The following is a 13220-nucleotide window of genomic DNA, read 5'->3' as shown; positions in this document are numbered from 1 at the left end:
GTTCAGGAAAGATAGATTAGGCAGAATTGGTGGTGGAGTGTTTGTGTCTGTCAGTAGTGGTTTATCTTGTAGTGAAGTCGAAGTAGATACTCCGTGCGAATTGGTGTGGGTGGAGGTTATACTTAACAGCCGAATTAAGTTAATAATTGGCTCCTTCTACCGACCCCCAGACTCCGATGTTACAGTTGCGGAACAGTTCAGAGAAAGTTTGAGTCTCGTAACAAATAAATACCCCACTCATACGGTTATAGTTGGTGGGGACTTCAACCTACCCTCGGTATGTTGGCAAAAATACTTGTTCAAAACCGGTGGTAGGCAGAAAACGTCTTCCGAGATTGTCCTAAATGCTTTCTCCGAAAATTATTTCGAGCAGTTAGTCCACGAACCCACGCGAATTGTAAATGGTTGCGAAAACACACTTGACCTCTTAGCCACAAACAATCCAGAGCTGATAGAGAGCATCATGACTGATACAGGGATTAGTGATCACAAGGTCGTTGTAGCTAGGCTCAATACCATTTCTTCCAAATCCATCAGAAACAAACGCAAAATAATTTTATTTAAAAAAGCGGATAAAGTGTCACTAGAAGCCTTCCTAAAAGATAATTTCCATTCCTTTCGAACTGACTATGCGAATGTAGACGAGATGTGGCTCAAATTCAAAGATATAGTAGCAACAGCAATTGAGATATTCATACCTCATAAATTGGTAAGAGATGGAACGGATCCCCCGTGGTACACAAAAAAAGTCCGAACGCTGTTGCAGAGGCAACGGAAAAAGCATGCGAAGTTCAGAAGAACGCGAAATCCCGAAGATGGGCTAAAATTTACAGACGCGCGAAATTTGGCACGTACTTCGATGCGAGATGCCTTTAATAGGTTCCACAACGAAACATTGTCTCGAAATTTGGTAGAAAATCCGAAGAAATTCTGGTCTTATGTAAAGTACACAAGCGGCAAGACGCAGTCAATACCTTCGCTGCGCAGTGCCGATGGTACTGTTATCGACGACTGTGAGTTTTCCGAAATTCCTTCACCAGGGAAGACGAATGGAATATTCCAGAATTTGAAACACGAACATCTGCTAGCATGAGTTTCTTAGAAGTAGATACCTTAGGGGTTGCGAAGCAACTCAAATCGCTTGATACGGGCAAGTCTCCAGGTCCAGATTGTATACCGATTAGGTTCCTTTCAGATTTCGCTGATACTATAGCTCCCTACTTAGCACTCATATACAACCGCTCGCTCACCGATAGATCTGTACCTACAGATTGGAAAATTGCGCAGGTCGCACCAGTGTTCAAGAAGGGTAGTAGGAGTAATCCATTTAACTACAGACCTATATCATTGACGTCGGTTTGCAGTAGGGTTTTGGAGCATATACTGTATTCAAACATTATGAATCACCTCGAAGGGAACGATCTATTGACACGTAATCACCATGGTTTCAGGAAACATCGCTCTTGTGCAACGAAGCTAGCTCTTTATTCGCACGAAGTAATGGCCGCTATCGACAGGGGATCTCAAGTTGATTCCGTATTTCTAGATTTCCGGAAAGCTTTTGACACCGTTCCTCACAAGCGACTACTAATCAAGCTGCGGAGCTATGGGGTATCGTCTCAGTTGTGCGACTGGATTCGTGATTTCCTGTCAGGAAGGTCGCAGTTCGTAGTAATAGACGGCAAATCATCGAGTAAAACTGAAGTGATATCAGGTGTTCCCCAGGGAAGCGTCCTGGGACCTCTGCTGCTCCTGATCTATATAAATGACCTGGGTGACAATCTGAGCAGTTCTCTTAGATTGTTCGCAGATGATGCTGTAATTTACCGTCTAGTAAGGTCATCCAAAGACCAGTATCAGTTGCAAAGCGATTTAGAAAAGATTGCTGTATGGCGTGTCAGGTGGCAGTTGACACTAAATAACGAAAAGTGTGAGATGATCCACATGAGTTCCAAAAGAAATCCGTTGGAATTCGATTACTCGATAAATAGTACAATTCTCAAGGCTGTCAATTCAACTAAGTACCTGGGTGTTAAAATTACGAACAACTTCAATTGGAAGGACCACATAGATAATATTGTCGGGAAGGCGAGCCAAAGGTTGCGTTTCATTGGCAGGACACTTAGAAGATGCAACAAGTCCACTAAAGAGACAGCTTACACTAAACTCGTTCGTCCTCTCTTAGAATATTGCTGCGCGGTGTGGGATCCTTACCAGGTGGGATTGACGGAGGACATCGAAAGGGTGCAAAAAAGGGCAGCTCGTTTTGTATTATCACGTTATAGGGGAGAGAGTGTGGCAGATATGATACACGAGTTGGGATGGAAGTCATTACAGCATAGACGTTTTTCGTCGCGGCGAGACCTTTTTACGAAATTTCAGTCACCAACTTTCTCTACCGAATGCGAAAATATTTTGTTGAGCCCAACCTACATAGGTAGGAATGATCATCGAAATAAAATAAGAGAAACCAGAGCTCGAACAGAAAGGTTTAGGTGTTCGTTTTTCCCGCTCACTGTTCGGGAGTGGAATAGTAGAGAGATAGTATGATTATGGTTCGATGAACCCTCTGCCAAGCACTTAAATGTGAATTGCAGAGTAGTCATGTAGATGTAGATGTAGATGTAGATGCTATAAACGTAGGTTTGCCTTTCCTTAATCTTTCTTCTAAGAGATGTCGTAGGGTCAGTATTGCCTCACGTGTTCTAACATTTGTACGGAATCCAAACAGATCTTCCCCGAGGTCAGCTTCTACCAGTTTTTCCATTCGTCTGTAAAGAATTCGCGTTAGTATTTTGCAGCTGTAACTTATTAAACTGATAGTTTGGTAATTTTCACATGTGTGAACACCTGCTTTCTTTGGGATTGGAATTATTATATTCTTCTGGAAATCTGAGGGAATTTCGACTGCCTCATACATCTTGCTCACCAGATGGTAGAGTTTTGTCAGGACTGGGTCTCCCAAAGCTATCAGTAGTTCTAATGGAATGTTGTCTACTTCCGGGGCTTTGTTTCGACTCAGGTCTTTCAGTGCTCTGTCGAACTCTTCACCCAGTATCATATCTCCCATTTCATCTTCATCTACCTCCTCTTCCTTTTCCATAATATTTGGAGGATGCAGACCAGTGAAGTGGTGCACCCATCGCTTTTCGCAAAGGACTTCCAAATCCCTCGTCTCATCGACTGGACATTGTCCTACTGAAGCTCAGCTTGCGGGGGAGTTGCTTGAAGGAAGGGCAAATGTTAAGTCTGCCTTTGGTATGTAGGCGTCAAGTTCGTGAGTGTTATGCAACAGTGCCCTAAATAAACGCTCTAGGCACTTCACTGCCATGCCACTCAGTAACATGGACTTCAGAACAGGTTGTAGCAGAATAGTACTCAAATGGGATCTGACTGGTATGCGCATGCACATAAGTTGGCGATCATCCTGTTCTATGACCTCATTCTGTGATCCAGTACTCTTTCCTATCCGATGACTCAACACATGCATCACTTAGCTTGTTATGTATGAGGCCGAATTTTACAGTATGACAATAGTCATTTTCCAGAGGCAGATGTTTCTGCCCCGTTCGGTCTCACTAATCTGCTGATATTCCACCCTTTCACATGAAAGAGACATACTAGCACTGCATTAATACTTTTTCCTTGCATGGCTACTCTACATTGGCCTAACATCGACCTTCACAGTGCATAAGGGTGGACGCTTTATGGCCTATACATATGATGTCTCTGTGCAGCATTAATCGTTCATTGCAATTTTTGTTCTACACACGCACTCGACTAGACTATTCGCATTTTACTCCTTAGGATGTGAGCATTCCTAAGTATCCCTAAGCTAGCTCGTGGGCAGGTGTTAGTAGTGTACGCTACCCGCTGGTCGACCTTATTACATGCATTCTGCGCATGTGCGCACCAGCTGCCCACATGGGCACGGTCAGAACGACCTCTCAGCCCAGAATTTTAACTGTAGTAGACATAGGCTGTGAAAGGGTACCGTCTATCAGATACTTTCGTCGGTTTATTCGCATTATGTTGCTCTTATTTACGTCAAGGGCCAGCAGCCAATTTTTGTACGAGGCACTGACCGTCTGCAAATCTCTATGCATTCCGTAACGAATTTCTTACGATGTCACCTCCATTAAGGCAGCTACGTCATCAGATAACTGCCTCATTTTGGTGGCAGACTTTAATCCGCCTCATCGTTTATGCTGAATAAATTACCTGAAACTTGGCCACTTTAATTTCTCGAATGGTTCAAGATACCTAAACGAGGTGTAAACGATAGTATGTTCAGAGGCTTGCAATCACGTTTCATTGGAATACTCTTGACTCTTGTGCTAAACGAAATATTTAAGGAAGTACGATTCTTTTTAAATGGAACCATATTCTTTAACGGCATTCGAAAAATCTTGAAAAACTAGTACTGTGATACAGCGCTCGTTAAGACTGACGTCGATATTGTACGCAAAAGTGCCCGAAAAATCCGCTAAAGCTGAAAGCCAGACGGCGGAATCGGCTATTGCGGTGCTCTCATGCCAGGCTGGGAGTTTTATGCATCAAGAAGATCGACTTAATCTACAAAGATGAAACGTATTTACACTTGGCCCTGCTTTATGCGAGATACATACAGGGGTAGCAACGATAGTTATAAATACAACTATATCCTAATTTCCAGAGCATCAGAAGCGAATTAGCTGAACCACGTCAGATATGTGTACATGCCCATGGTTAATTGGAGACCTTTTGTGCAGACAAAGTCATACTAGGTGGTGTTTACACTACAACAGCAGATTCTAGCGCGATGCTCTTCAATTTTACCACCTTTCTCCGATGATTTTCCGAAAAGTTTCATCGCCGACGTTAACGAGCATTTTACCACTACATTCGCCTTTTCAAGAGCAGTTTTGGCAGCTAAAGTATATCGTTCTACAGCAAAGCAAACATACTTGTTCTAATATTCGATTGATGCAGGATTTACGTGCAACAAAACTGCGTGCTTCTCTGGCTACTTTCATTTGCCAAAATCCTCGTTTCAGAATCTTGAATAGTGCACAAAATAAGTTCGATGAAAGCTTTAGCTGGCTCGCTCCGAATATATCTTTAACAGTACAGGCCTTATCTGCATCTTCATCTATACTCGGCAAGCCATCTTATAATGCGTGGCAGAGAGTAGTTTGTGTATCACTGTGTTCAACGCCCTCCCCCCCCCCCCCCCCTCTCCCCCCCTCCATGACCTGCTCCAGTCGTGAATCGTGTGCGGAGAAAACGATCGCTACTAGGAATCCGAGTGAGTTCTAACCTGTCTCATTTTAACTTTTTGGTCTTCTCGGGAGACATACGTAGGAGGAAGTAATACATTGATATTTCTTCTAGCAAAGCGTGCTCTCCTAATTTCTACAGCAAACTCTCTTACACCATCCGCCGCTGCAGTAGGATGAGCATCTCCGTAACGTTTTCGCATTTAGCAAACGAACCTTTGATTAAACGTGCAGTTCTTCTTTGGTTGTTCTCTGTTTACTGTATTAATTCTATAAGGGGTAAGTCCCAGGACAACAAGTAATACTGAAGTATTAGTCGAACAAGATCGATCAAGTTCTTCGTAAGCTACCTACTTCGTGGGGAACTAAATTTCGTGTTGATTCTTGCAATTAATCTCAGTCTGTCTTCTGCTCATCCTGCGATTTCCTTTATACGCTCGTTCCGGTTTGAACCGTTACATTTCAACACTGCCAGATACTTAATGGATGGCACCGCTTTTAGTACTTGTTCGGAAATCATGTAATCATACATTGATGGGTCATCATTTATGCAAAATTTGCTACATTTGTTTATGTTGAGGATCAAGCGACAGTCCCTGGACGAAGCTTCGACGTTCTGCTGGCCTTCTTGCATTTCGCTTCAATTTTCTCCGTTTATAGCAGCACCATCTGCGAACAGCCTCTTAGAACTTCCGACCTTATCCACCAGGTCGTCTCTTGTGAACAGTAATTGTCCTACAGCACTCCCTTGGAGTACATCCTCCGTTACCTTTGCGTCAGCAGATTTCTCTTCGTTAAGAATGGTGTGCTGTGTTTTGTTTACTAGAAACTTTTCAGTCACATCAGAATATGATCTGAGATACAGTATGCTCTTATGCGTTCACTAGGTGGGAGTGCGGAACGGTATCGAATGGCGCCTGGAAGTCAAGCAACACTTCATGAACACTGTGCGTCCCCCATCTACTTCCTTGTCAGTCTCGTGGGCGAACAGACCGAACTGGATTTCACACGACCGTTGTTCGCAGAATCCATGTTAATTCCTTCCTAAGAGACTTTTAGGATCTTGGAGAGCCATAACATGCGAGTATAAAACGATTTGTAGCATTCTACAACAGGATGTTGGATAAAACGTCTTCTGCTCACCGTTACAGTTCGTCATTGAAGGATCACGACCGGTTCGCATTCGTAAAATGAACCATCAAGTGATATGAACACTGGAAAAATAACATATTTACTCTTTGGAAAAAAACAGTTTTTAAAAATAAGCGATCGTAATCAAGCAAGGCAGCTAAGAACAGTACCTTTACATTACCTTTCAAATCATTGCAGTATACAGAAAAGACAGCTGCAGGCAAATTCCGTTGTTCATCGTCAAAGCAATAAAAAAAGTAAGTCGCTGTTAAGCGGTGGTCCAAGCTAAAATGTAAAAAAATAAAGGCATATCTAAGTAACTATGAAAAACTGAAGAAATCGGAAAATCCACAGGTGTCATAAGAATATCCGAACAAACGAAGTTCAATAAACGTAGCCCAACTTCAAGTAAAGCCAGAAAGAAAGAAGGAAGGCTGAACACATATGTAATCCGTAGACTGCTGAGGTAGCTGATACGGGCATGAAACTCACAATATAACGCTGTTATAACACAGTGCTGGAAATGGCTCATGCGCAAAGTTACATAAGGGCTGAATCGTGTGTCCGACGAGCAGGATGGAAAGTGGCTGTTCTGTGTTACTAAAATTAACCCTCCAATAAGCAAGTGGATGAATATACAGAAATCTAAAGGCAATGCCTAAAGAATATGCCTCTGGAAACCACTAAACTACTTATTTAAACAACTGAAATGCCCAGTAGGTTTCTATGGCGTAAATCCGCCTGTACATTACGTGTTTCGTCAGAAAAATTTTTTAATGATCGACAGATTTTTAGTTCTTCCAAAATATTAAGTCATTGCCATTGATTTCTCGATGTAAAACCTGAAGATTAGCGAGAAGATACGTAATCGAATGCCCAGTTTCCTGTGAGTTGGTACTTAAGGCTGATTTGAAGCCTGAGTTAATGTGCTTCTTAAAATATATATCAAAATTTCTACAGATTTGAACGATATAACTTTAACTACACACATCACATGTAATGCTTTATGCTCAAAGAGATATATAACTTTCATATCTCGACTTTTCCTTTTGTCTGAACCTCTAGCCATTCTTTATAGGAATGAAGTACGCCGAAACTATGTTCTTAGAACTCAAACGTATGCCATTGCTGCCTTGAGATAGGACAGACACTACTTTCACTTCTCATTATGCCTCTGCATTGATATAGGACTTGTTACTAGGTTTTACGAGGGCTTATCAATAAGTGATGCAACACTTTCTTGTGAAAACAGGATGGTTTCATTCAGTATTCCGATAAAACATGTTATTCCCCTCTCTCTTGACTACAAAAGCGTATTTTTCAACATAAGGTCCGTTCAATGCGACGGCCTTACACTATCTCACTGGGAGGACCTGTATGCACGCATCGACGCCAGAACCAAAGACTTGCTGCATCAACCACGTACTGCTTCCCGAGGCGTGCATCCTTCACTGGGCCAAACAGATGGAAGTCGGAAAGTGCGAGATACGGTCTGTAGGGTGGATGGCAAAGAACAGTCCAATGAAGTTTTGTGAACTCCTCTAAGCTTCGCGGACTTGTCACGCCTTGAGTTGCCATGGAGAAGGAGAAATTCGTTTGTATTTTTGTGCCGAAGAATACGCCGAAGTCGTATCTTCATTTTTCTGAGGATAGCACAATACACTTCAGAGTTTATCGTTGCACCAGGAGGGAGTACATCAAGTAAATAAGGCTGACAGAGTCTCAGAAGACCGTCGCCATGGCTTAGTGGCTAAGGGTGAGACTTTCAACGTTTTCGTCGGAGGAGAGGTGGTGTGGCTTCACTCCATGGATTGCCGTTTTATTTCCGGTTCGAAGTGATGAATCCATGTTTCACGGCTTCTGACGATGTTCAAGAAAAATTGTCTCGATCAGCCTCATGACGAGCAAGCCATTCCGCGCAGTTGCTTCTTCGTTGCTTTTTGTGGCCTTCTGTTCGGCGATGAGGACCCCAGCGAGCACACACTTTTGAATACGCCAACTGGTGGATGAGTGAGTCATATCTATCAACAGATACATCCAGTTGTGCAGTAAGGTGTTTGACTGTGATCCTCGATCACCTCGAATGAGTGTGTCCACACGTTCCAACGTTGCAGAGGGTCACGGCTGGGTGTTGCCGGCCGGCACGCGGGAGATCGGACAGGTTTGCGCGACCTTGTTCCGATGATGTGTGTGGCGTCCCCGCACTCCAGCCACGTGCTGATATTGTCGACACCGTAGAGCTGCTACTGCCACAGCTCTCGCAGTGGAGTTGAGACACGATGCGCGATGACGTGGGTCCCCGTTGGTGAACGGGAGACAGAAATGCGAACTCGTACGATGGATGCTTCTTCTGTTTTAAGATTGAATGATTCATTTCCCCGATATGCAGTAGTTGTTAAATCTTATCTCATCCGCATCGTACACACCACCAATTGCGAGGAAACATTGTAATTATCAGTCTTCTCGTACGTTGTTGGCTCGTTGCTATAGAGTTGTTGAACCTGTATGAAGCGAGATCCACGGATACTCTTTGATCACGTCTGAGTGAACCTACGCCGTAATGTTTAAAAAAAATGTTCAGAAGTTCTCTTTTCAGTTAATGAAGTAGGTATTTTGATATTCAGATTAAATTGTCCCTGCTGAACAGTCGTAGGTTAACTATCATTGATTAAATCACTTAATAATGTAGTCCACGCTTGATATTACACTTGGAACGAACAGTTTATTGTTCCTTGGCCACTAAATACTTTATAACTTTCGCACCAAACGCACACGCAGTTGGCTGGTAAAGTCAGTTCTATTAAAATTAAGTTTCTTGGCAATTACGACAACTTGACTCTTCAGCGTAATTGTATTATCTTCGTGAAGTCTTGTAATTGTGTCCTACTCTAGACTAATTGAGTGTAGTCCTTTGATATACTATCCACTCTTCTTTTAGTTCCAACTATTTGAAAGTCAAGTCCAATATTCACTAGTTTCGTCAATAAACTTCAATTAACCCGTTATGCGCGGTTAAACGCGTCTATCGTTTCCTGTCTCAGCTTAGAAAATCAATTTCCGAAGTTTGTGAATAACGTCACGCAAGAAACACTTCTGAACGCAAAACAATCTCGTCGCGTTCCGTACTCTCAATAACTAAGACAAGAATTGTTCTCTCACGTCTTTACAGGACGAGAGCCAGCAAGCGACTTCTTCTGTGAAAGAGTATTGTAGGCGCTTACAACTCTCTTCCACATAAAAGTTATCTCTGACTAACATCACCTTGGACTTAGCTTTCAAGATATTAATTGCAATTATTACTTGGATATTTGTCCATTAATTAAATCTAAGCTTTCTTCCTCCTCTTTTCAAAATAAAAACTCTCAGTGATGTATAATGTTGTTGTTATCAAAACTTCTTGGTGTTAGCTTATCGGCAAAGATGTCGTATTTGCCAAGATTGAAAGTTTACCGTCTTACCTCCTTGCATAGGGACGCCAGATGAAAGTTGATGTCGTCAAGCCCTGAATCAAAATCGCGCAACGGATAACTGGGGAGAGGAACTTGAGAGCGCTACCTAGAGAGCGTGTACTTTCTGTACGATATTAGGCAAGGGGCTGGAGGGCTCGCACGCTGATGTGTGGGTCCCTGCATTCTATATCTTTTATTTTAAATGAATTCCTTTAACTTGACTTCTTTGTGATTTTTTAAGTATGTTAAAGATTGATGGCAATTGATTACGTATTTATTTTAAATATTATCACTCGATTTTACAGCGATTGCAGCAATTGTTTCAGTTTACAGATATTGCAATTTTACAACATATAGCTCGGGTATATTATATACTAATCTCAACGCACATTTCTACGGGTAAGACGGAATTGCGTTGGCCAAATGTATACCACCAAAGTCATCCTTTATTTTACATAGGACATTCACTATGTGAGGAGGATAACGGGCAAACTGGGGACCAGATACTTTAACACAGGGGGTCAAATTTCCGGAATTAAACGAGCACATTCATTACGTTACACAATCCGAAGCTGGAAATAAAAGAATTAGTACAAATATTCAAATACCTCTCTTCCATGCGTGAACATTGAGAGAGACGCACTGAGGGCACGTCTGCTCACTTACCCGTTTTCTGTAACACTCTAAGAATATGGCGGGCACCCGGAGGTCTTCATGGGCCCCAGTGGAGGGGGTGGTCGAACCCCTTGGCAGTGACCAACCTCTCCACCCCAAATCTTGTGACACTGGAAAGTCTGACTTTTACCTGCCTGTGCTGTCTCTCTGGTCCCCCACCCAGGAGTAAGGTTGGCACTACTATAGTACAGAACTACTTCCCATTAAAGATTTGGCCACGCTTTACGGAAAGGTGTGAGGAGGATTAGGAAAGTTAATGTGCAGATTCACATTCACGTACAAGAAATGCGTAATACACGACACATATAAATACGTGTTATGAAGCCTGACACATTTCTTTCCACCCGTCCACATGGGTTCCGTTGCACCTGCGGCCGGCCGCGTCGTGTAATAAAACTGGCTGCGGAGCCGCCTCTGTTTCTATTTCCCGGTACGAGCGAGCAGCGAAACCTGCTGCTTATAGAGCGGAAACTACTGTACCGTTTCAAGATAACTCTTCCCTACTTCATATTATGATATTCTGTCTTAATTCACTTTAAGGAGTCGTTGGGGTGTTATTGATGGCAGACTTCTCGCCCAACGACTCGCCGTTGTTTTGTTCACTGCCAGGTCTCTGTAGATATTCTACAAGCGCCTATGAATATGTGTGATACTCAATGAGAACTCTCTGCTTCGAACGCCCCTCCGTTCCAGACGCCATTTTGAAGGCTACATATAGCACACCACCTGTCGGAATTTCATGAATTTATAGGGCCTGACACGGGAATATTGCATGATGTCCCAGAACAAAATTCGCATTTTTTAAACCGAAATTGGTCGAGAAAAAAATTGTTGCATTCTTTATTGAACGCCCTTCTTATCATTTTCACAGACGCTTATAAACATTTGAGATTTTGTGCATCCCTGAACGTGTCGGCCGGTTGCAGACTGCAAGCGGCTGCTGCCGCCCGGGTCCTACCTGCACGCGGCGGACTTCGCGAGCCTGGCGGACCTGGCGCGCTACCTGCAGCACCTGGACAGATCCCCGCGCGACTACGCCGCCTTCTTCCGTTGGCGCCGCCGTTTCCGCGTGCTCAACGAGCACGGCTACTTTGGCGCGCCCAGCCGACACTACTGCCGCCTGTGCGAGGCCCTCAACTACAACGAACGCACGCCCAAGGTGTACAGCCGCCTCGGCGACTTCTGGAACGCCGGCAGGGACTGCTACCCGCCCTACTACACCTAGACGTGCCGCCACATTCCTTGAGTAGATTTTTTTCTACTGTGATTTGCGTCACCACTTGCCAAGAAAAGAATGGAAACATTCCCACATACGCACATTGACCGTCAACGGGAATGGCAGACATAGGATGGTTACCTGAGTTCCCTGCATACTTTCCAAAATAATGTGATGTTACGACGTTTACCTTAAGAGCTGTTGCGACCTAACGGTGTTACAGCACACAATCCATCGTGACAGAACATTTCATAACTTAAACCGTGTGCATACACTACAGACTACGTTAATGAAGGCGTTCTATTGTAGCAGGCTATTTTAACAATGGCCCCACGGTGTGCGATCGCCCGCGAGCAGCCGCTAGGTTACAGAGAGTGTGTATTTCTTCTATAGTCAATATTCAAACCTCGGTAGCAAGTTCTAAAGGATTCATCGATGAAAATGTTGCCGAGATTTCAGTGCGACAAGTGCTGGAATATAGCAAGAGGGCATTACTTGAGGAAGATGCCATTTCATATAAGAGATAAAGTAGTAGGAACGCATTTTCGCCTTTCAAGCATTTAATAAAGTTAACACGAAGGTGTACTCAGCCTGAGCTTCGAAACCTCCTATCATGAACATGAAGGTGTAACCAGCCTGAGCTTCGAAACCTCCTATCATAGAGGAGGTGAAGAAATGCTTTTATAGCTTTCTTTATTATTCTAATTTTCAAGAAAATGTCTTTTATTTTTTCTATGTTACAGAAAGAGAACGAAAAATATTGCCTGAAATATTACTTTTCAGGAACTGCTACCCATCGCTATAGCAGCTGCAGTTATCTATGCAAATTTTAGAAATTTTGGACAGAAGCATGAAATAATGCATGCTCGCGCCTCCCTTTCAAACAAATACAACATATTTAATGTAGTATTTGAACTTATCAATGTGATCTCTTTTTGTTTATGTAAAGAGAGTTAGTTGTAAGTATTACACCACCAAAGAAATCACAATAACAATGTTTTTGTACTACTTCAGATGTGTTACAGAAAACTTTATAATAAATTCGTTTGAAAAATCGACGTAAGTATGACTGCATAAAAGGTGTGTGCATTTTCATTTTTTCATACGTTCATTGCTCGTCCACTATAATTGACAACCAAGCTACATGCATGGAAAATAAGAAATGAAAATCTTTAAAAGACGCTAATGAAACAAATATTTGTGGATGAAAATTGGAGGGATGTTAACTATTTGAGCAACAGACTAGTAACAATTTACTAGCTTTGGAATCGATAAAACAATAATAACAATATCTAACGTGCTTAAAAACAGAAGTCTACTGTTCCTAGCAGCGTACATGGATACGAAACATAAGACACAGGCGTATCTGAATGACAATAGTAACAGACACACAAGACGGCATACTAACACAGCTAGTGCATTTCAATGAATTTCAGAGTGCCGTATGTTGTACATGTGGAGACTGAACAGTTCTTTGGAAGAATTACCTAC

At 42.7% G+C, this 13220-nt stretch overlaps 1 protein-coding gene across 4 annotated transcripts in view; it reads left to right on the top strand.

Annotated features, from left to right (window-relative positions):
- LOC126325143 (alpha-(1,3)-fucosyltransferase 7-like) overlaps window positions 1-12810 on the top strand; it is a 342267-nt gene extending 329457 nt beyond the window's left edge. For all 4 annotated transcript variants that reach the window (XM_049995150.1, XM_049995151.1, XM_049995149.1 and 1 more), the window contains exon 7: window positions 11440-12810. In XM_049995150.1, coding sequence (XP_049851107.1) covers window positions 11440-11738 — 299 coding nt within the window. In that variant the 3' untranslated portion in view covers window positions 11739-12810. The remainder of the gene's footprint in view (window positions 1-11439) is intronic.
- Window positions 12811-13220: the final 410 nt, after the last annotated feature.

The sequence above is a fragment of the Schistocerca gregaria genome, chromosome 2 (genome assembly GCF_023897955.1).
Source record: "Schistocerca gregaria isolate iqSchGreg1 chromosome 2, iqSchGreg1.2, whole genome shotgun sequence".
Classification (NCBI taxonomy): Eukaryota; Metazoa; Arthropoda; class Insecta; order Orthoptera; family Acrididae; genus Schistocerca; species Schistocerca gregaria.
The sequence above is the reverse complement of the archived record's forward strand: the minus strand, read 5'-3'. Positions and strand labels throughout refer to the sequence as shown.